Source organism: Centruroides sculpturatus, unplaced genomic scaffold, assembly GCF_000671375.1.
Source record: "Centruroides sculpturatus isolate CEXI.00-Female unplaced genomic scaffold, Cexi_2.0 scaffold1089, whole genome shotgun sequence".
Classification (NCBI taxonomy): Eukaryota; Metazoa; Arthropoda; class Arachnida; order Scorpiones; family Buthidae; genus Centruroides; species Centruroides sculpturatus.
The window spans coordinates 216,345-241,266 of NW_019385345.1; the positions used below are offsets into that span (position 1 = coordinate 216,345).

The following is a 24,922-nucleotide window of genomic DNA, read 5'->3' on the forward strand; positions in this document are numbered from 1 at the left end:
AGCCTATTTTTCGAACGTGAGCCTCTGCCTAACCCACGAACGCGGACCTTGTTAACCCGGGCGACGTCCGAGCCGGTATCACACTTTGATCTGGTTACTACCATTATGATTATCTCCACATAATGTGGGTGTGTGGTCACTCTTAGCTTCATTTCTCCCCATAGACCTTACTGGCATGGGTGTCCCTACCAGGAGCTTGTGCTCCAGCCTGCATTGCCCTATGGTTCAGTAAAATTACTGGGCTCTCCCACCACGACCAGGTGGTGACCACGGGAGAGTTATTATTATTATTATTATTATTATTATTATTATCATCCCCACTTTGGGACTGCTCCATTTTACTTAGGAGCTGTGGTGAAAGGTGCCTTCTGTTTATTGAGTCTCTTCACCACCCTAGTAGACCCATGCAATTCCCCACTCTTTGAGTTGCCTGAAATTTGGCTTAATTTATATATGATAGTTAAAAAGCAAGAACTTCTGGTGATTGGAAAAGGTAAAAATTTTTGGTATTTTAAAGGTGTCAAAAGTTTGCCTGTTGATTAATTTTCTAGTGCAAATTCTGAGATGATAAATGTCATATTTAACAATTGGTTAATTGAGATTGTGAATTAAAACAAAAAATTGTCTTGTTAGTAGACAACTGCATTGATGCACGTCAACAATTGTCATTAAAAAAAATCAGAATGATTTTCTTACCTTTGAACATTACATTGTTAATTCAACCAAGTGACCAAGATATCATATAAACTTTAAAAGCTTATTACTGCAGCCAAATTCATACTTATTAGGTTGTTCAGAAAGTAATTTCGTTTTTTTTTACCACTAGACAGATTAGTTGTATTTTTCTGCCATTTTCATTCTAAACCGTATTATCATTATATATTTTGACAGCTAGCATTTTAAGGCTTATTTGTAAAAAATTTTGTTTGATTTTGTGTGATTGTTTATTTTTTGTGTCCCATCAAATATGAAAGATCGAAAGCAGCATTTTCGGCATATTTTGCTCTTTTATTACTGAAAAGGTAAAAATGCTTTTGAAGCGAGAAAAAATTGTGTGACATGTATGGAGAAGATGTATTGACAGAACGACAGTGCCAAAACTGGTTTACAAAATTTCATTCTGGCAATTTCAATATTGAAGATGCATCATGTTCTGGATGGCCAGTTGACACCAATGAAAACAAAATAAACATACTGATTGAAGCAAACTGCTAAATAACATGTGAAATCACTAAGAGACTAAATTTGTCAAATTGAACTGTTTATGATTACTTGAAACAAATTGGTTTTGTTTCAAAGCTTGATATATGGGTTTCACATGTTCTGAAAGAGAAATGCTTTCTTTGGTGGGATTTTAAGGAAATTTTGTTTTTGGAGCTTTTACCAGACAATTTAACAATTGATTCGAAAGTATACTGCCATCGAGTAAACAAATTGAGTAATATCATCAAACAGAAAAGGCGGCCAGAATTGATCGACAAAATAGGTGTAGTGTTTTACCACGATAATTTCAAATTTCACACAAGTTTGGTAACTCGTCAGAAACTGTTATAACTTAGATGGGATGTGCTATCACACCAACCATATTTGCCAGATCGAGCACACTCAGATTATTACTTGTTCCGGTCTATACAAAATTTTTTAACTCTAAGACATTTACTTGAAATGACAATGTCAAAAATCACTTGAATCAGTTTTTTGTAAGCAACGATCAAAACTTTTATGAATGTGAAATCATACTACTACCAGAAACGATGACAACAGGTATTTGACCAAAATGGTCAATATATAATTCAATAAAATATTTATTTATTATAAAAATATTGTTTTTTTCATGGGAAAAAAACGAACTTACTTTCCGAACAACCCAATAAATTATAGCTGAACTTGATGAAATTAAAGATCATTCTGATGCAAGTGCAATTGTACTAAAAAAAGTTTCCCTTCTTGATACATTGCATTCGTTAGCAATGTCTTGGAAGAAAGTGTCAAAGAAAACCATTAAAAAGATGCTTCCAAAAAGATGGATTTTCTAAAATAAATGCTAAAACTCCTGCATCCAAAGAACTCCAAAGATGCAAAAGAATTCCAGGTAGTATGTCTAAAAATAAATTTGAAAATTGGATTGATATAGACAGTAATGTTGAAGTGACAGCTAAAATGACAGTATCAGAAGTATGTCAAGATGTTGTTGGTGATAACTCCAAACTATCAGAAGAAAATGGACCTAACCTATTTACAGAAGAAATTTCAAAAGTTCCTCCAACTAACGCCCAGATACAAAAAGCTCTGTGAATTCTTTGTTGTGGTGTGTAATATAGAGCAACAAAGTTTGCAAAATATTGACTATTACAATACTATTCAAGAGCTAAACAAATGACAAACAATACTTGATAAGTTTTTTAAATAAATTTTATGTTTTCAAAAACAGTTGTAAATAAGAAATGTAGCATATACAAATGTGTAACCACAAAACAAAACCATTTACTATGCAGTAAATATTTATTATTCTAATGTTTTCAGTCTTCTTAATCAACCTTCTTCAGGCAATATTTGAATTCTATAATTAAAAAAAAAAAAAAGCAGCCACTTATTCTGTTTGTAGTTAATGTTGTATTAAATATGCATATAAATTGTACAAATATCATACTGTAATTGTTTGTAATGAATTGAATTCAATAATGAAAGTTTCTTATCCTCTGTTTAATGTTACCAGTCAGTTATTGTTATCAAAAATTGCAAGTCCCAAAGTGATCATAATAGAGAGTTTGCGCCAATGTTTTTATCGTGAAAATGTGCATGTCAGACATTCAGCGTCACCTTCCTGTAAGCCTAGAAGTTTGTCAATGGCATTTGGAATGTTGAGCATGATTCCACTGACATTCCAAATGCCATTGTCAAACTTCTAGGCTTACAGGAAGGTGACACTGAACGTTCGACATACACATTTTCACAATGAAAACGTCAGCCACAACTGCTCTAATAAGTGGATTCCACTGTATTAGAAGATGTTATTTAGTATTGTTTTTTAGAAGATTTTCTAGGAAAACAAAACTAAATGAGAATAGAAGAATTAAAGTTTTAAAAGCAGTCATTTAATCTTAAAACTTTTTACAATTAAGCAGATAGAATAGATTAAAATAGTTTGTTTTCTTAGATATACAAGATGCATCAACTAAGTTTGGGGACTGAATTTATAAAAGTAAAGTTTTTGACAGAAATTATTAGATTTAATTTCAGTCTTCAAAATACACTCCTCTGTGATATATATAAATTTTGGCATGATCTAGTAATTTATTTAGGTCCTCATGAAAGTATCTTTTTGGAAGCTGTTTAGTTTCCTCTATAGAATTTCGGATTCTCAAAATTGACCGAAATTGTCTTTCTTTCAAAGCAAAATCTTAATTTGGGAAATAGCAGTTTCCAACAATCTGGCAAATCCAAACTGACCACTTCCTGTTACCCAAATTAAAATTTGATTTGAAAGGGACAATTTCAGCCAATTTTGGGAATCCAAAAGGCTATGCAGAGAGAACTAAACAATATTTGAAAAAGGTCCTTTCATGAGGACTTAAATAAATTACTAGGTCATGCCAAAATTTGTATATATCATGAATGAGTGAATTTTGAAGATAGAAATGATTCAATTTAACATCAATCAAAAACTTTTTTTATAAATTTAAACTTAGGTATGCATCTTGTATGAATGAATAATGTTAAGTCAGTTACAACAACTAAATGATTATAAAAAATTTTTTTTAAATACAAATTTAGAGGGAAGTTGGGGTTCGAGAGCATTTCACAAGAGGTGACTGTTGCCAAATTAGTCAGAGGTAAATGTTTTAAAATTATTATACATTATTGAGAAAGAGAAATAAGTAATATGAATTAAAAATAAATAATTTAAATATTAATCAATTTCATAAATGATGTAAATTGATAAAATTGATAAAATTTGAATAAAATAAATGAGTATGATGAGTTGATATATAGTTGACATTTGGTAATTTGTTTACCATTTAATTTGGTTAAAATATTTTCTGTTATGACCTGAAATGAACTTTCATTGATTTGATTTTATAAATTATAAATTATCTTTAGTAAATTTTTCTAAGTCAAATAATTCATTATCTGTTATAATTTTTTGTATATTTTATTATAATGTGATATCATTTTAAATAATAAAAATATAGTTGCTGCTTCTTTTTAAAAAAAAGATTATAGTTTTAATTTCACTTTTATTTCAAATACAGGTAAATCATGACAAAGTTTAACAATTGTCTTTGAGTAATTTTTATACTATTAATTTTATTTCATAAATTATGATTGAATTCTAAAGATATGTATTAAGTATTAGAAATTGTTCGGAGAAAAATTAGACATTGAGTACTACCTTTACATTTTCTTTGTTTTAATATATTGATATCAACAAAATGTTTATGCGAAGACTAAATAATACATGTAATCAAACTTTCATATTATAGTACAATATTTGTACTGTATTCCTCAAGGAGGTTGAAACATCAGTATTTGAAGATAGTTTCAAATGATGGCTTATTGAGATGCTCAAAATTGTAAGAAAAAGCTTTTATCAGCATGAAATGTTCTGAATGAAATTTTTGATTATTTAAACAAAATTAAAATTTACTGAACCAGAAAACTCCGCTGGCATAAAATAAGTGTTAAAACCAAAAGTTACAACTGAAATTTAAAAAAATTTTCAGTTAATATTGACTGAAACCAAAGCAGAAGAGAGTTGAACAAGTTTTAACTTTTCATCATACATTATATTTCTGTTTTACAACAACCAATGAGGAGCTATGAAAATATTAAGATTAAATTGATTAGCCCAATTAATTACAGCTATAATAAATTGGGCTAATCAATTTAATCTTAATTTACGTTGTGGGTTAGAAGCGTTATTTAATAATATGAAAATATTGTCATTAGATCATGTGTTATAGCTATTCTCTAATTTGTATCCTTTTTTTCTTGTTACAGATTCTATTTATCATAAAATGTTGAAAAATTTCAGAGTTATTTTCATGAAATTAAAATATTATTGGCAATCATGTAATTGAACTCCTGAATTAAATGCTTATATAATCTAATCTTTTATGTTTACGAAATATTTTACAGACTCAAAATTGATGTCTTCATCTTTCAGTCAACTCTAATATTTTATAATTGCATTTAATGACTGTGTGTAAATAAAGATAAACAGTATCATGATATCAATGCTTCTAATTTAAAAAATTCAAGAATTTCACCAGAGAGCTTATCTGTTTTACAGACATGGACAATGTACTTGTGGAATCCTACCTCAAAAAACAAATTACACTGAATGTTAACTAGTTTGCCGTTTTTGTTTTATGTTGATGATTTCATGTATGTGGAGTCCCTGCTTAATTAATAAAAACTTGGTAGGAAGTTTAGTTATACATAAATTGAACAAAAGTGTGTTGATTTTCTCATCCTTGTGTTAATTAATAGTTTAGATGTTAATCTAGCCATTACGTGCCACTTTTTATTTCTATTTATTCATTTATTGTGTTTTTGACATCTTAATTCATGTCATTTTAAATATTATTTTTGAAGTTTTCTTAACATATAATTGTTTCACTTTTCACATTCTTTAACAGAAATGTTATTCATTAAGTTTGATGCTAATGCAGGAAAATGGCAAATTTAAAAAGAAAAGCTATAATGTTAGACCATAAAGTAGCAATAATTGAAGCTACTGATAGCAGAAAAAAAAAATGTACTTAGACTTTGGCATAATAAATTCTACAGTGACTATGACTAAAAATTTGCCACTGTTTTTCATTGTTTTCAAGACAGAAAGGGAAAAATGAAAAATCAAGATGTAGAAAAATACAGGTATTGATATGCATTGATTAAACTATTTAATTAAATGCTAAGTGCCAGCTTATTGCTAAATGGACCAATACTTATACAAAAGGCAGAAGAATTTGGATGATTACTATGCAGTGATAACTATGTGGATAATTGGACCATTTTAAACAGACATAACATAAGTTTTAGAAAAAATGAAGAGTGTATAGGTGGAAAACTCATAGAAAAATGGAATAACCACATTCATGTATGTTAATGTGACTGGTACAAAATAAAACTTTTCTGTAATAGGAAAATTGATCCAAGGTGTTTCAAAAATGTGAAAACACTACCACTATATTACAAAGCCAATCTAAAGTCATGGATGACATTTTTTAAGAAGAGATTTTAAGATGGGACAGAGAACTTATTGGAAAATGACAAATGTTTTACTCATTATTGATAATTAATTGCCCATTACATCCAATTTTAGAAAATTTGAAGAACATTAAGTTTGTGTTCTTTTGTGTTGAACATTGATTTAGTGTTCTTCAGCCTATGGATTAAGGAATTTTAAGAAGCCTTAAATGCCAATACAGAAAAATCCTTCTACAAAAGGTGATGATGAAATGGTAATTTCTTTATTACATGCAATAGATTTTTTGGAGAAAGAATAACGTAACATTAGCTCTCTAACATTAGCAAACTGTTTTTGCCATGAAAAATTGTGTAATAGTCAAACAGCTATTACATCTATTGACACTGGAGATGGTGATGATGATAGCCTTCTATCAGAATTTATTAAAACACTTGAAAGTTCAGAAAACAACAAATTTTTGTCATCTGTTGCTACTGAATTTGAAATTGTAGATGGAGATTTAATAATATGTAAAACTTACACTGATGTAGATATTGTTGTGGCTATCATTGTTGTTACACATCTTCAAATGAAATAAATGAGGATAAAGAAGACAGAGGGGAAAAAAACAGACATTGAACATGTAGTACCGCCAACTGAGGTAGCACACAGTGTAATAAGACTTAAAAATGTGTTATTGGTCTCAGAAAACTTCATCTGATTTAATGAACACAGTGTATGATGTAGAAAATAATATTGATGATCAATTTTTACATGAAAAATGCCTACAATCTAAAATTACTTTAACCAAATGTCATTTGTTTTTGTTTTTGACAGTTTGTTCTCAAAACCAGAAATTCTGCCATTACCAAAACTTGGATCAATTCACATAAACTGAATCTAATATAAATGAAGTTTATTTAAATATTTAGTTCTTGCTATTATACATACATTAATATATACATGTGAAACTATTTATGATATATTTTATAATACCTTCTTAAACAAACTTAGCACTTTTTTTTTTTTATAAGACTAAAATTATGGCATCCCATGTGATGACAAAAATGCCAGACTCTGTGATGACATTTTAACCAAGTTCAACTTTATATTAAAATCTGCAGCATTTTTATATTTTATATCTGTTTTTATAACAATAAGTAGACAATAAATATATATTTGTGTGTGTAAATTTTTAACAGAGAAAATAGAAATAAAGTTACAAGCATTAGAATTTTAGATTACAACAATTTCACAAATGTTTTATTTTTAAATTTCAGATTATCACTAAAATAGTTATCAGCCAATTAATTTAACAATAAAAAATGTCAGTTTTATCCAATGTAATACATTTTATAATTTCATTCTTAAAAATATTTTTAAGAGTTAAATTTTAAATGTTAAGATTCTAATAATGTAATCTATATAGCCCAAAAATATTTAGTTTAAAATATTTGACTTTATGAAATCAGTCAGTCATAGATCTTAGAATCTTACTACTGTAACAAAGTAGTCTGTTTTCTAAAGTTCATTTTAAATTACATTATATGATTTTTATTTACACAAAAGTATGTTGAAGTTGCTTTATTTATTTGTCAACTTTATTTTTGATATCTCAAACAGATAATTTTTGCAACCATTGAGACTTTTTTGTTCAACCAAGTAATTTGGCAAGTTGATGGATTAAAGTGTTTTAAAATGATTTAAATGCAAGAATTTTAATTAATTTATTCAAATCAAAAAAAGCTTTTGTATAGAATTAACCTTAATCCCATTTTGTGTAATAATAAATGGGAAAATTAGTTAACATGCAGTAAAATTCACTTTCAGGAATAATTTCAAAGTACTCCATGTTAAATTATGTAAGTGACATCTGGTTCATAAGGATTCAATACTGTGTATCACATACATGAGTAAAGAAATCCATTTGAGGAACTATTGCTCTGCTTCAAAACTATTTTTGTCAATAGATTGCTGCCTAATAAGATGATTCCTGTTGAACAATATCCAAGTAAAGCTTTTTGTGGAACATATGCCAGAGATGGAGAACTCTTCATGACTGCATGTCAAGGTTAGATTTCAAAATTAATTTGAGTGATAAATGTTTTATTTAAATTGTTTTTTACTTTTAATTCAAAAATCTTATTTTTATTAGATTGTAATATACGATTGTATGACACTAGAAGTGGTCATTTCAAATTAATTAAAACAGTTCAAGCCAGAGACGTTGGCTGGAGTATTTTAGATACAGCCGTGAGGTAATTATAATATTATAAGTTCTGTTCAAGATATTCTATTATTTTCATTTTCTGAATATAGAAATTCAGTTTAGAAAAGTTTTTCCCTATCAAGTAATAAGTTCAAACTTTTACATTTAGATAATGATTTATTATTCAGGAGACATTTGAAATTATGAAATATTGTAGGATTTTTTGAATCATTACATTAAATAATAACAAGTAAAATGTATAAAAAGCAATTTTATTTTCTTATTCTCAGTTTTTATTCTTTAGATATAATAATAATAATAATTTATTTTATTAAAATTACAATATATAAAAATAGCTTTTAATGGTGTTTTTGTCAATACATTTTAAGTATTAGTGCTAAAAATTATTATTAATATTTCAAAATTAATAATAATTTTTAAAATGCTTATTATTTTTAAAACTTGATTGATAAATTTGGAATTTTTAATATTTATTTAGAGTGGTACAAATAATGAATATGATTATTTTTTTATTTATATCTGCTACACTATTACTTCAAAATGTTGAAAATAGATTTAAAAAGTATCAGTAAAAATACTGAAACTTTTTAAATCCATTTCTTCCATTTAACATTTCTTGAATAGATTTATTTTGATCAAAACTAGAAAATGTTTAGCTATGTTTAATTAATATGTTAATTAAAATAAAAACAGAAGAACTTGATAGTTTTCATGTAGTAGTAATGATCTGTTTTTCAAAATTATTTTATTCTCAAATCTTTAGATGTTATTGGAAACATTTTTGGTCAGTTGTATAATTAGTTTTAGGGTCGAGTTATAAACTCTGTAACGTAACCGTATCCGTATTCGTAAATGTTTGCTACACTAGATATCTATAGCAACAGTTATAAACTACCGTAAGGCCTTTTCCGTAACAAACTATTTTACGGTTTACGAAGCAGTTCATCGTGAGCATGCGCAAAATCATCTGTAGTTATTGCTAGATCTAACACTATAATTATTTATTCATTTTATTATTTTTCTATTTTTTTTTTATGACCAAAGTAATTCTTATCTTAAAATTTTATATTATTCAGAAGCAGCATTGTCGGTCAAAAGTTACATTTCCATCAATTTGTCAAAGCTTCGTCGGTTGCTTCCGTCACAACTTCCGATTGTACGTCGACTGATGGCAACTTGGCGCATGTGCAGTTGGTCAATTCTCCGTATCCCTACCGTAAAAGTTTGATCGATCCAAGCTTTTCTTGTGGAATACAGTACGGCCATATGGATACGATATGGAGTTTATAACCACGCTATACGGATATGCTTACAGCTACAGATACAGTTACGTTACGGAGTTTATAACTTGACCTTTATTATGTGCTATGTTTGACTAGACTGTGGCTTCTAAAAATTTTGTTTTTTGAATTCTTTTTGAAATAAAAAAAAAACTTTTTGCAACCAAAATGGAGAAAATCGTGTTTTGGTTTAGATTAATTGTTTTGATTGTCTTCCGTTGCTCAAGATAAACCTATTAATTTTAGGGTAATAAATTTATGAAAAAAAGCAATTAATTTTAAATCAATTTTGATAGTTTGACTTAATCTTGAAATTTTGTGCTTGGCAAACATTTAGATTTTTCAAAGTACAAAGAAATAAACTGATTTTTTTTTATCTCTATGGGTTTGTATAATATTTGAAAATGAATAATTTTGTTTTTCTATCTAAACTCAAAGAATTTTATATTTGTTACAAGAAGCATCCAAAAAAGTATTCAGATATTTTTTAAAACATTCAAGTGTTCCATATTCATCTGCATTTTCTATGTTGTTCATCATTAGTGAAGCAAATGTTCATTCTATTTTCTGTTGGAGAAAGTTTTATAGCTTTTTTCCAGTAGAAAGAATACAGTTATAGTTGAAGCTGGGTGGTATAAGTGATACACATAAATCGGAGCATGCTATTTTTATGTAAATGTTTTGATTAATTATTTATAATTATTTATTTCATTTTTTAACATGTAACTGTTTATATCAGTCCAGATGGAAGAAACTTCATATATTGCAGTTGGTCAGAGAGTAGTAAGTATTTTGACAAATTAATCTTTTGAGTTTTGTTAAATTTTATTACAAATATTTTTATTGGAATCAGAATGTGTTAATTAATTACTGTAAATGACTAAAATTATCTAGGGCCTTTACAAGTAAAATTTTGATATGGTAAATGTTAGCATTTATAGTTATGGGTATATACAGATATTCATATAAAATGTCTGTTTATGAAAATTTTTTAAAAATTAAGTATGTACTTTATTGCTTTGTTGTTCATACTATTGTTGCCAAAAATAGATTTATCACATAATTTTTAAATAGCAGCTGGGGTCAGCAACACACCACCTGCGGGTGCCATGGCACCCTCAGTGAGATTTTTATGTGCGCTCACTATATTATAACAAATTGGCAGAAGATTTGCAATGTCAGGTGTCACACTGATTTGGATGTTTGTATTGTCATTATTTGTTTTGCATTTATAATTTAAGTATATTTACATATATTTCTTGAAATAAAACATTTAATATTTTGAAGTTTTTTCATGCGCCTCCAATAACTTTTGAATTTATATGGAGCCCTTATTGACAAAAAGATTGCCGACCCCTGTTTTATAGTAAAGCTATTACAATCTATACACCATAACACTAAAGATAATAATCAAAAATATCTACACATATTTTTTGTTAGATAACTTATGGATACAAATTCACTGAGTTCAGCGTTAATAAACCACGCTGTGCAGAAAGGAAAAAGCATCTGTGATCCAGTCATCGTTGCCGTATCTTGGACCAATCTCTATACATATCAGCCGCATATTTTGGCGATATAATTTCATACTACCCATAACCCCCTACCAAATCTACGCAGATGTATCTGCAACGATCGGGACAGGCTAACTACTTTAGAAAAGTCGGGTTTACACGATACAACTAGAAAATCCGGTAACAGGAAATATTACAAGATACATAGGAGCAACAACAAGAATGCTCGCCTCCCGCCTTGCTGAGCATCAGGATGACATAGCCAAAGGAAGATGTTCTACAGAACTTGCTAAAAAAGTTCTCGAGCAAGGCTACAACCCGTTATGGCCCAGAACGGAAATAATCAAATGCTGCAACAATCGAAGGCTTGCGTTTATCTGGGAAGCGCTTCTCATGGCTACTTCAGAAGCATGCAATGTTCCCACCCTCGATCTACCCGGGGTGTGGATTGCCTTATATCGGCGCCTAAAAAACGGAACGCGCTTAACATCGTATCGCCAACGCGGTAGCATTTCCACGCATGTGCCGCTAGCATCGTAAAATATAAAGTTTCGAACATATCAAAAATTATTTGCATGTTCTTAACGGAATTTCCGGACGCCTGTTTGAATTTTAAATATTCTGTTCCTTTGGAACATCCTGCATGTTGTCTTGTTAAAATTTGTTTTTTTCACCTGAAGACGACAATTATACACTCGTTGAAAGTGCTTGTGTTAATACTAAAGGAACGTTATTAACGCTGAACTCAGTGAATTTGTATCCATAAGTTATACAAATATTGGCGTGAGTTTTTAAATTTATTTCTATTAGATATATCTGTGACTGGTGACTGATATTTTATTTAATTATAAAATTTCTGTTTAATCATTGCCAACATCAAACCATTAATCAAAAAGCCAAATCCTTTTAGTCTGGTGAAACATTTTAATTAAGGATGTCTTCTCTTTCCATCTTCAATGATTTATATAAACCATCTCCAAAATCACAGTTTCTTAAATGATCGATACAATTTTAAATATTAAATTTTTTAATATTTAAAATGTATTGATCATGTGCTGGTAAACATCTTTTTCAAATTCAGTAAATCCACAGCACCCTGATATATTCATTCAAATAATAGCAACTATTACTTCAGAACTGTTTGACATTACCATTTTCAAGCCAGAAAATTGGTATGTTATAAGTTTATGTGAAAACCACCAGTGTTCTTTTCTTTTGTACCAAAACTCAGTAAAAGTGATTAATCAGCAATATGCATAATCACCAATGAACTTGGCAAGTTTGATAAACTTCATTAAATTTCTCACTTTTACTGGTGAGTGTAAAGTCATCAGTAAAAGTAATTCCCAAATAGATTTGGTAAGTTTGATAAATATCTCTGAATATATTACTTTTAAAGCAATTTTTGCATAATTTACAAAATGTTCATACATTTAATACCATGAAATTTCTCACCTTTAGTTGCTTTAATAAAGTAACTATGGATTTAAACAAATTTTAATAAAATGAATCAAAAATGCATTTTTTTTTGTTTTATTAATATTAGAACAATTTAATGAATATAAGGAAACTAAGACAAATATGCTTTGGCTTAATATTAGAATTTTGTATAAAAATATCAAAAAATTTGTTGTGAAAAAATATAGAACTCTAATAATTCTTACTGCTTATTCAAACATTACAAACTATCATGGCATTTTGAATTAGATAATTTTTTTATTTTTCTTTCATTTGCATTTGGTTGAATTACACATTCCTTTACATGAGCACCTTTTGCTACTCCTGAACTGAAATTGATGTTTTTCGTATGCACTTCCTAAGAGAAATAGTGATATTTGGTACATTTGCTACTATAAGAAATTGTTTGTCACACAGCACAAACTGGTTTCTGATATACAATTGTGTAAGATGTCCCTCCTTTGCTTCCATGTGATAGTACTCAAGTACTCATTTTTAGGAGCAATTATTATTGCCAATATATTCCACATATAGCCTCTTGCTCTATTCACATCTGGTATTCTTAGCTCCAAAGTATTTCCTACTTTGACCATAGCAAACTTCAGCTCTGATATTTTCTTTTTAGTTTCTAAACCTGCCTTTGTATTCACTTGCTTCTTCTCAACTTCTTCCTTTCTCTTCTTGATTGTAGAAAGACTGATCACTTCCACACTAGACTATACTTTGATTGACAAATCAGGGATAGTCGTAGGAGGTTGGTTGAGTGATGGCTGTTTGTTTTCAATACTTTTTCTGAAATATTTTTATTTGGCCCTTCTAACTGACATTTATTTTGATGTAGTGATTCATTTATTTCTTGTAGCTCCTCTTCAGTGTAAACATCTGCTACAGTATCATTAGGAAGGAATAATGGCTTCAGCCCAACTTTAAGGATGAACCAAACATAGCATTATAAGGGTTACACTTAATGCTGTGATGATATGAGCTATTCTTCATGAGCTACACAAATCGTAATCATCAATTCAGTGCTGGGTTTGGTTACTTCCTAGCCAAGAGTTACTCAATGAGAATGCATTATTTATCAAATTTACCATTCTAGACTGATGATTATGCATAATGTTCAGTAAATTTGATTAATTAAATATGGTTATCATATTTACCACTATGAACTAGCAAGTATGCATAATCACCAGTAAATGTGATTAATTTGTAACATATGAAAGAAATTTATCACATTTACCAAAACCATTGGTGATTATCCATAATAACCAGTAATTATGTATAATTGCCTGATTAATCACTTTTACATTACAAGTACATTGGAAATCAGTAGATGAGATTAAATATAAATTAGCAGCTTTCAGGAGTTTAATATGAAGAGCATTTACTCATCTTATGTTCCCAAAGGTAAAACAGAAATAAATAAAATGATTGAACTTGCAAAAATACATGGAATTCCAAAAAGCATAATGAAAGGTGGATAAAAAACATGAAAGTAAGTGAATGAGGTAGATAAATGGAGAAAAGAATTATCATTAAAGGTAAAATTTTATGCAATATCACATTGTTACCAGAAGGGATCCCACAGTTATGAATATGATTAGGAGAGCTAAGCATACTACAGAACAAACAAGTAAACTTTGAGTTTACATTGTAGGTCTGAATGAGAATACAAAGACTTTCTACTAGATATGCTCTATGTTTAGATTTATAAATATAAGAATTAAAGAGTATTTTAGAACATTTACAAATTTGAACTAATGCTAATGTAAATTGGGATAAAGCTATGTTATTAAGAAAGGAGAGTAAAAAGATTCCACCAGACTATTACAGCAAGTTTATATTTTTATATTAATTTTTTATAATAATTTTTTATAACTATAAAGGATAACTCTAAACTTAAATAAAACAGATGCATGTAGTGTACCAAAACTGCAATGTAGTAATAAACAGCATGTATTTTCTGGAACATCTTAAAAAAGTTTAGATTAATTGAATAAAAAGAAGAGCTTGTTTAGGATTTTTAACTTCTATTGATATTAATGGTAGTAGGGGAGACCGTGGCAACTTCAGCATATGGGGCAAGTTTGTCAATTGCATTTTTTTTAAAAACAAATTAAAAAGAGACTCTGGTTATAGGTTGGGCAGTTGAGTTTTATTGGTGACTTGTTGAGTGTAGTGTTTGTATTGTTCTCCAACAAGCATAGTTGAATTATCAAGCAAGTTTTCTGTTTTGTTTAATTTCTTATAATATTTTGCTTCCATTTATATAGAATTGGCATGTTTTGTTATAATTCCTTGATAACAAAAGTTACTTTTCCTGTTAGAAGGATGTAACTTCAACTTATTCACGTGGCCAGATCATGGCTTGGTACCCTGTTCTCAGGGTTCTACTTAATGTTTCAAAATCATGACTAGCGGGGTAAGATCGGCAACATAAAGCCACATTAGAAGCCAAGGATAAAAATAAAAAATTTGGAACTTGCAGAACGGCAACAGTTTTAGAGAATCCGGATTCGAAGTTAACTAAAAGAAAGAGGCAGAAAAGTCCTAAGAAACCAGAAAATGACAGTAAAAATACTTATTGTATATATTGCAATGAAGAATGTGGCATTACTCAGGAGGTTATGCTGTAAATGTAAACCGTGGGCTCATATGAACTGTACAGATGTAGAAAATGAGTATGTTCAGTTTATTTGTGATATGTGTAGAGAATAAACAATATGCTTTTATATTGCTTTTACATTGGTTTAGGATGTTTTCATTTATTATCTGTTTGATTTTTTTTGTAATTAATTTTTGTTTGCATTTTTTTTATTTATATTTGTCTTTGAACTTCATTTCGTTGTAATAATAATAAATAGGTTTTTGGACTTGTACTTTTTTTGTTTTAATAGTGAATTGTAACTTATACATTGTTAATGACACAAATTTATATACCTGCCTATCTTGCCCCATTACTGTTGCCAAGGTTGCCCTTGGTATAGGAGCATCTTCTCTGCAATTGCTATCTTTTTATAAAGTTATTATTATTATGATTATTTTTATTTCCATACTGATTTTAACTAGTTCTATAGTAAGGTAACATTCTAGTAGACAATAAACAATGCTTTTCTTCCAGTTTACAGCAGTATTTGTTACAAAAAATTGAACTTATTCTTAACGTGCCAAAGTTGCCCCGGTCTCCCCTATATTAAATTATCTTACATTCTTTGAACATTTTGATATTCTAAAATGAGTTTGGATGTGGATACTGAATATGATCTAATTCAAGATTGAAAGCATTTTACAAATAAACAATTCTTGAAATAATAGTTGTGAAATTTCATTCAAATAATAATTTATTTTGCTAACAATTTATTAATTTCATATGTAATGTTTTAACATGTTTATGATTTAAAGCCCATCCTCAGTCAATTGTACACTAAATCACATAGAATGAATTACAAATTGAATGTACATTCTATATGTTTCAGTTTAAAGCAAACAAAACAAAACATTTCAGTCCTCAGTAGAACATTACAAAAATTTTGACAAGAATATTATATAAAATAGAATACTGTCTATCAATTTGAATTTAACAGAATTTAAACCTTTCACACTTTTGTACATACTGCTACATATTCAAATATTAAAAAACAGACTAAAACATTAGTAAAATAAAATAGTCAAAATACCTAAATTTTTAAGAGCTAACATAAATACCATAATACCCAAACAATGTGTATATCTTTCCAATATATGAAGGTTGTTTTACAAGGTGGTGTTATAACTAGGAGGCTCCAGATGGAACTGCATTGATACATGATTCAGTATGTGATTGCCTGAGGATGTGTGTTAAATATGTCCAAAAATGTTAGCATCTGAAGTTAATAAATGCTGGAGAAATAAGGTGTGAAATTGTTTACTTCAACAGAATCCAGTTGGAATTTCAGACAGATATTAGTAAGTGATTTAATGACATCAAGTCAGTAAGTTATTTAACTGTTTAGAGAATTTTATGTTAGAAAAAAACAATAATCAAGTTTTTCCATCTAGATCTAGTCTATTACCAGTTATTGTTTTAAAAACTAACCTGGGAAGTAATGTGAAAAAAATTACATGAAGTATAAAGAATTGAAGTGGTTTAGAATTATCTATGTTTTATCTTGCTAGTGACCACAGACAATACTATGCTGTAGTTTAGTCATGAGTAGATATTAGCAAGGTTGAGGCTGTAGTTTTAAACATGAAAACGTGTACGTCGGATGTTCAGTGCCACTTTCCTGTAAGCCTAGAAGTTTGACAATGACGTTTGGAATGTCGAGCATGAGTCCACTGACTAGCCAAACACCATTGTCAAACTTCTAGGCTTACAGGAAAGTGGTGCTGAACATCTGACGTACACGTTTTTACATTGAAAACTTCGGTCTCAACCTCACTATTTAGTGATATTTTACTAAAAGTTGGGGCAAACTTTTACACGGATATGGATGATTCTCAGTAGTCATTTGTAATAAATATTTTGTTTTAGGTGTATATTGGTAAATATTGAAGTTGTTAACAAATATTAATTGCAGCCAGTTTTAACATTTTTAGCATGTCAGATTTTGTGATTACTTAATTTAAATTATAAGAAAATTAAAAAAAAAATTTTTTTTGGAAGTGGTGATATATCTCTTCCAAATTATTGTGGCAATGCAGTTACATGAGTTATTTTGAGTAACTTAAAACAAATTACAAAACTCAAATTGAAACAGAAAATGTCAGTTTCTAAACAATGTCTATTAATACATAAATTTAATTATACAGGGTGATACAGATTATCTGTACACTCCTGTTAAAATGAAGGGAAATAAGTTTCACAAAAATCCTAAAAATTTTGATAAATAAATTAGGTACACTTTATCAAATTGTGATATTTTCAATTTTTGTATTGACCAGAATTGGGTTATTTGGGTTGAAGGCTGAGTTTCTTTTTAAATGGAACATATTATTTTTCAATTAAGATTTGCATTAAACTTGAAAAAATAAGCCAATTTTATTTTAAACATTTTGCTGAAAATGCCTCCATTTACCATAAAATACTCTTGAAAGTGTGATGAACTCTTCTTAGTAAAACCTTATTACAAGTTATATCATTGTAGTATTTTTCAGCTGGCTGAATATTCTGTATCAACAAATATAAACATTGCACTTGTGTTTACAATATCAATTACAATTATATGGCTAGCGTGTTGCTCTGAAGTAACACAGCACACATTTCAATGTATAGTGTGCTGCATTTCTGCCACACATGGTACTTAATTTGTTAATAGTATGATCCATACCAGTTTCTATATAAAAATTCTTGCCTTCTTATATAAAACAAGAATTAACTAATGCTAATTGCTGTTATTACTATTTGTAGCAATTTATATGTAATGAAAAATTAATATGACTAATTTAATCTATAAATTTATTTCTTTATAATTAAATCACAATTTCAAATTATTCCAATAATTTCAGTACACATATGCAACATATATGGTGATCATGAAATGCATGAAGCACTACCCCTTTGTCCAGAAGATCGTCGATTCTGTATATTTTCTCTTAGATTTTCACATGATAGCAGAGAAATCTTAGGCGGGTAAATATAGACATCAATATCATAAATTGTTTTCATTTTCTGTAAATTCTGAAAGTTTTATTTCACCAATTATTATTATTTAGGGCAAATGACGAATGTCTTTATGTATATGATAGAGAACATAATCAAAGAACTTTAAAAGTAAGTGATCTTAATTTTACTTTTAAGCTAATTTCTCCAATAACTCCAAGTTTACTGTGATAAATCAGCTTTGAAAAATTCTAGAAATTATCAAATTTTTAAATTCATCATATACTCACAAATGAATTTATTTGAAAAATAAGCTAAGAATAGGTGTTTTAGATCAGTGGTTCTTAACCTTTTTATACTCACGGCCCACCAAATATTTCATAATTTTTTTGTGACCCCAGTTTTTTAATAATAATTTATATTTGTTAAATTATCTATAATAAATTGATTTTTTATTAACCCATACTTGATATAATCGTAATTGTATTTTCTAATTTTAATGTTACTTAATTTTATACCTTCAGTGTAGGACTTCTGGTTTTTTCTGTTGCATGTTTCACTGTATCATCATTGGAATTTTCATTAGTATTTTCTTCACTATATTTTCTTTTTGAAGGTCCTGGTTTGCAATTACTTGCATTAAAAAATTTTCTAATGTTTCTTTCTGTTTTTTGCTCATTTTTATGAGTTAATTATAAATAATTAAAACTAAGCACACAACATAAGAAAGAAATGCACTATTATTTGATCCAAAGTCTATTTGATCTAAAACTAAACTAAAACTAAAACACCCACAATTTATCGTAAAGATTTTGCATGTGTTTTGCAAAAGCATTTAAATTTTCAAAGCCTACTATAAGCCTATTATTTTTCCTAATTATTTTTAAAATTCGAAGCATTAATAGTTTCTTAGAATTACTTTGGAAGAAAAGAAGTAAATACTGCAGTGTAAGTAGCATATTTGCATTTATTTCTTCTGTACTAACAAAGTTGTATGTAGGAAGAAATAAATAAATAAATAAACTAAATATGAAAACTTTATCTTTCTTATTTCACTTTTCAATTGTGATATTTGGTTATACATCAATTTTCTTCTTATTATGTTCTAAAGGAAATTTTGCATAATTTGGCGGCCCCAGCAAACTTTTTATGGACCCCCAGGAGGCCGTGGTCCCACTGTTAAGAACACTGTTTTAGATTATAATATGAAAATTGCAATTGTTTTAATAATGAGTTGCTATTTTCAAAATTATTCTGATTTCAAAATTGAATGGGACAATAAATAATAGGATTTCTTTTTATATATTTAGTTTTAATTGATGATTAATCAGCATAGTTAATTTTCTCAATTAATAAATAATCAATTTGTATAATACATAATTTTATGGCCATTAAATACTATACAAGATGCTCAATAAAGTCCTTATATACCCAAGTAACTGACAAACACAGATGGTTACAGCTATGAACATAATGTGTAGTTATAGTAAAGTGACTGGGTTACAAAACAAGATCACTTGCAGCACCTCTAGTGGTAAAATTTGGAAGTTAGCACTCCTATTCTGTCCCTACTTCTCATAATTTGTTGCTTTGTGACACAACATTGACAGGAATTGAATATGAACAAATCACTGTTTCTCACTTTCTATTCACACTATTCACGTATTCAGGGTGTCCTTTTGAATTGAATTTGTCTTGCTCTACAACTTTGTAATAGACTTTTTTTGTATTGTGCATTTTCAAGATAGGAATGCTAACTAATGAATTTTACCACTATGGGTGGCGCAAGCAGTTTTATCTTGTAGCATATAGTTACTTTACTGTAACTACATGTCATATTCATAGCTGTTGCTATGTACGTTCATCAGTTACATGAATGTATAAGAACTTTACTACACACTGATATCATCAACAAATATTTCAATTATTCAGTTAATAATAATAAATGTCATTTTCTTTATTTAGTTTTTCCAAACTTCAATTATATTTGTAATGATTTAATACAGTGTAGAAATTCTATTCAAAAACATTCACAGTTTATTAATGTTTATAAATTTTTAAACTGTTTAGAATCAATCTGTAGAATTCAAATAACAGATTTATATATTTAAAAAAAAATCAAAAACTATTATAAGTTTGTTTTCTTTGAAATATACAGTGGTACCTTGGTGTACATCTGCTTTAGAATACGTCCTGTTTGGACAAAACAAATTTTGCTAGGTATACGACTTAATTCAATTATACGTACCATCTATGAACAAGTAGCACTATTGGTGTACTAGACCAGACTAGACGTTCATGGTGCCACAGTTTATAACTTTGTTAAACTGTTAAATTTTTTCTGATTTTAGTTTGTAAGTAAAATTTTATTATTTTTATTAATCATGAATTGCAAAAAGGCAAATGAGAAGCAACAGAAAACTAAAAAAAAAATGACTAGAATCACAATGGAATTGAAAAAAGAGATTGTTGAGAAATATGAAGGTGGCATGCGTGTTCGAGATTTTAACTGTTGCATATCACATTCTGAGAACGATGATATAGACAATCATGAAAAATAAAAACATTATTAAATCTGCTAACGTTGCGAAAGAGGTTAAATCAATTTCTGAACAGAGCTCGAAGACATTAGATCATGTTGAGAAATTGTTTTTGCTTTGGATAACTGAAAAACAGTGTGCTGGTGACAGTGTATCAGAAGCAATTATTTACGAGAAAGCTAAAAAGATACATGATGATCTCGTGAAAAATCAAGAAGGAACTAGCCAGGAAATCAAGCAGGCACTATCTAGTTTAAAGCCAGACATTTTTTTTTTTCTTTACACGAGAATGGATTAATCATTTTTACATTACTTCTTATGGGAAAGGTTGGTTTGGTATACAACCTATACAGTATAAGTCCAAATATCAGGAACGGATTAAGGTCGTATACCGAGGTTCAACTGTACTATTAAAATATTTTTATTATTTTTTAAATTTTAGACAAATAATAATAATGTATGACAGAGATTTTATCATACAGTATTTTCAGGATGTTTCTTCTAATTAAATGAAATCTAGATGTTTATATTTAATTTTGAGAGGTCAGCCAGTTGAGTGGGATTGAAAGAAAAATTATTTAATACAATATATATATAGCATATATATTGTCTGTTTATGGAAATCATTTTATATATTTTTATCTTCATTACCTTTCTTTAAGTAAAGATAGATATTTTCATTAAAAAATATTCACTAGTCAATTGAGATGTTTTTCAAATGCCTTTTTTTAAAATACAGTGGTGCCCCTATAACATACGCCTTGAATAACGGATGCTGCGAACAACAGACTTTCTGTTTGGCCATTACGTGACTCGAGCAACGGACTCACTGTGAACAACAGACTTTCCGTTCGGCAGTTATGTGAGGCGAACAACTGACTTTCTGTGAATAAGTGCGAATGATGTTTCCACTCTTTTGCTGTTGCCAATGACAATCTGCTATTTTTATAATATATTAGTATTATTAGAATATATTATTAGTATATCTGAAGTACAGAGCTCCCGTTGGGATTTGGCTTGCTCCCTTGTTTATTACGTTACAGTACATCACTTCAGTGTAGGTATTTACATTTATTCAAGTGTTGTGCATATTATGGCTTCTAAAAAAACAGAAAGGTGATTTCAATTGAAACAAAGCAAGAAATCATCAGAAGGAGTGAAAGTTGACAAAAACTTCCTTGTCAAATGGGGAGAGGTTAAGGAGTTTACCAACACTTATTATCCAAACAGAGCTGAGGCCAACAGGATCTCTACAATGACACCCTTGCCCATCATTTCCGACAGGTGTTGAAGAAGAGAGAGAAACAGACCACCCTGGACATGATTTTCAAGAAGCCAGCTGCCAAATAGCAAAGGATGGAACAAGAGGAGTTGACCCTGCAAGCTCTGGTAGCCTCTCCTGAATCTGACTCTGATTTAAAAAAAATGAAAAGAGACCTGCTGCAATGTGTAAAAAGTCTGTATCTGTATGAATGTGTGAAGAAAGTGTTCCTCCAACTCCTCCTCATAACATCTTAACTATCCGGCATAATTGGTGACTGCTCCATTTTCATTTTTTTATGGTACAGTATGGTTGTTTTATGCTGCGGAACGAATTGTATGTTTTAACATGTATTTCTATGGGAAAATGACTGTTGTATAACGGACTTTTCACTTAACAGACGTGCACCTGGAACGGATTAAGTATGTTATATGAGGCACCACTGTATATTGTATTTACAGGACCACTTATTTATTAAAATTAACACAGATTAATAACGACTTTTTGACAATTAAAAGTACAATCAATTTCATATTGTCAATTCATCATTGATGATATAAAAAATAAAATATTAATCACATTTAAATTAACTGTTGTTATTTCTATATTCTGTAAACATATACTTAATTTTTAGTTCAATATTTAACTTTTCGTTTTTGTGTTTATTACTATTTTAATATTTAAAAGAATTTATCAGACTGACAAAAAATACTATTGCTTTTGAACATGTTAAATGGAGTTTAAGTGAATGATTTTTTTTTAATTAAAACATTTTTTCTAGATTCGGTCGCATGAAGATGATGTAAATAGTGTTGCATTTGCAGATAGTACATCTCAGATTCTTTTTAGTGGAGGAGATGATGGTTTATGCAAAGTAATTATATTTTATAATTAGAAAAATTATTTTGAAAATTAACTAAATATAGATAAATATATGAAAAAATTATAGGTTTGGGATAGGAGAACTTTGAATGAATCACATCCAAAGCCTGTTGGTATACTTGCTGGTCATTTGGATGGAATTACATATGTAGATTCAAAGGTACATTGATTTTTTTTTGTTTTTTTGTTTTTGCTATTATATTAAAATCAAACAGTTTAATTTTGAAAGTTTCAAAATTTAATTACATTTCAAATGTAATTGTTAAAAATGAGATTAAAATACTTTTATTTTATTCTTATTTAGGGTGATGGTCGTTATCTTATTACTAATAGTAAAGATCAAACCATCAAATTATGGGATATGAGAGCTTTTTCACCTGCTCTTGGAGCTGAGGTAAACATTAAAAATTTATCATTTTAAATATTTAGCAATTATAAAATATTAAAAAGTTTGCGTAATTAAATTTAGAATGTTTAATTACATAAAAAATTAAAAATCAGAATTTCCATGTAATGTTATCAGTTAGGGATTTGCCTGTACTGTAACTAACCATTGGTTAATGTTAGCAGTACAGGCAAATCCCAAAGTGATTGTAAAATCAGCAGATTCTACTGTATTTGGTCAAATATATTTTCTCTGCATTTCATTTTTTGAATATAAGTTTTGATTTTAGAATTTTTCATATTAAAATTGTAAAGTATAAATATTGGGAATTACATATACTGTACTGTAGTTAGTTGAATATAGTACACTATCAAATGCATCTTAATTTCTACATGCATACTGATTTTTTTTAATAGAAACTCAAGACAAATTTGTCAATAGAATCAGTATTTATTTCACAATAAAGTAAATTATACATTACTGTCTTTTGTGTAGCAGAGTCTGAAATCTCCACTTTACACTTTGCTTCTTTAGACACTTCTAAATCAGCATTGGATTTGATGTTTACATTTTCCCACACACAATAATCTCCAGTGGCATTTAAAAATGCAATATTTCTTAAAAGTGACAAACAACTATTTTTTGTTTTTTTCCCCCCATTCAAATATTACTACCTTATTGTAATGGACCTACAAGATTGTGATTAATTTGATTTCTAAAATATTTGATATTACAAATATTAGTTTAATAAAATTCTTTAAATGTTGCAATGAAATTAGTGGCCTCTAGTAACAGAAATAATGTGCATGGCACTGAATGTCACTAATTAATAATAATTTTTCAATTTTGGCAGGAAGAAATTATAATTATTAAATCTGTAAGAATATTTTTTTTCACATTTATAAAACAGAATGTTAAAGTAATGCAGTATTCAAAAATATATTACTTTATAATACATTGTACTATATTTTAGTAAATATTTTAAAGAACTTTAAAATAAATTTTTAGAATCTTCTATATTCAACAATGGAAAATTATTTGCTGTTATCTGAAAAATTTACCTGAACTTTTTTATTATTATAAATATTTACTTTTAGCAATAAAATGAAAATAAATTTACTTAAAATATTAAAGAATGGAATATTTTTTATTTTTAGAAGGCATTGAATGCTTTCAATTAAATTTATATTTATTAATTTTGAACATTCATATGGATCGTTTATTTTGAAAGTGGTGTAAGTCCATTTTTTCTTTTTTCGAGATATTTAAACATTTGCATTTTACTTGATTCAAAAATATAAATAAAGTGTACTAAGTTTGACAATGTTTTTATGACTTTAGAAATATGTAAGTTGATTGCATAAAGACTTCTATGTGAATTTAACTAAACTAATATATTCTTTCTGGACCATAAATGGACTTACACCACTTTCATAATTATTGAACTGTAAAATTCATTAAATTTCTATTATGTAAAACTCAATTTCACTTGAAACACATTGTGTTTTAGTCTGATTTTGTTCATATATAATAACAAGAAATAAAATAGTATTGTTTATTCTGAACATTAAAATATTTACTTATTGTTAAACTATTTT

The 24,922-nt window shown here is 28.5% G+C and overlaps 1 protein-coding gene across 1 annotated transcript in view; it reads left to right on the forward strand.

Annotated features, from left to right (window-relative positions):
- Positions 1–24,922, forward strand: part of LOC111637901 (DDB1- and CUL4-associated factor 11-like) — a 51,681-nt gene that overhangs the window by 23,099 nt on the left and 3,660 nt on the right. Inside the window, exons 5-13 of the mRNA XM_023383505.1 lie at positions 3,775–3,833; positions 8,164–8,264; positions 8,349–8,451; positions 10,443–10,486; positions 18,163–18,286; positions 18,370–18,427; positions 22,839–22,931; positions 23,007–23,099; positions 23,244–23,333. Coding sequence (XP_023239273.1) covers positions 3,775–3,833; positions 8,164–8,264; positions 8,349–8,451; positions 10,443–10,486; positions 18,163–18,286; positions 18,370–18,427; positions 22,839–22,931; positions 23,007–23,099; positions 23,244–23,333 — 765 coding nt within the window. The remainder of the gene's footprint in view (positions 1–3,774; positions 3,834–8,163; positions 8,265–8,348; positions 8,452–10,442; positions 10,487–18,162; positions 18,287–18,369; positions 18,428–22,838; positions 22,932–23,006; positions 23,100–23,243; positions 23,334–24,922) is intronic.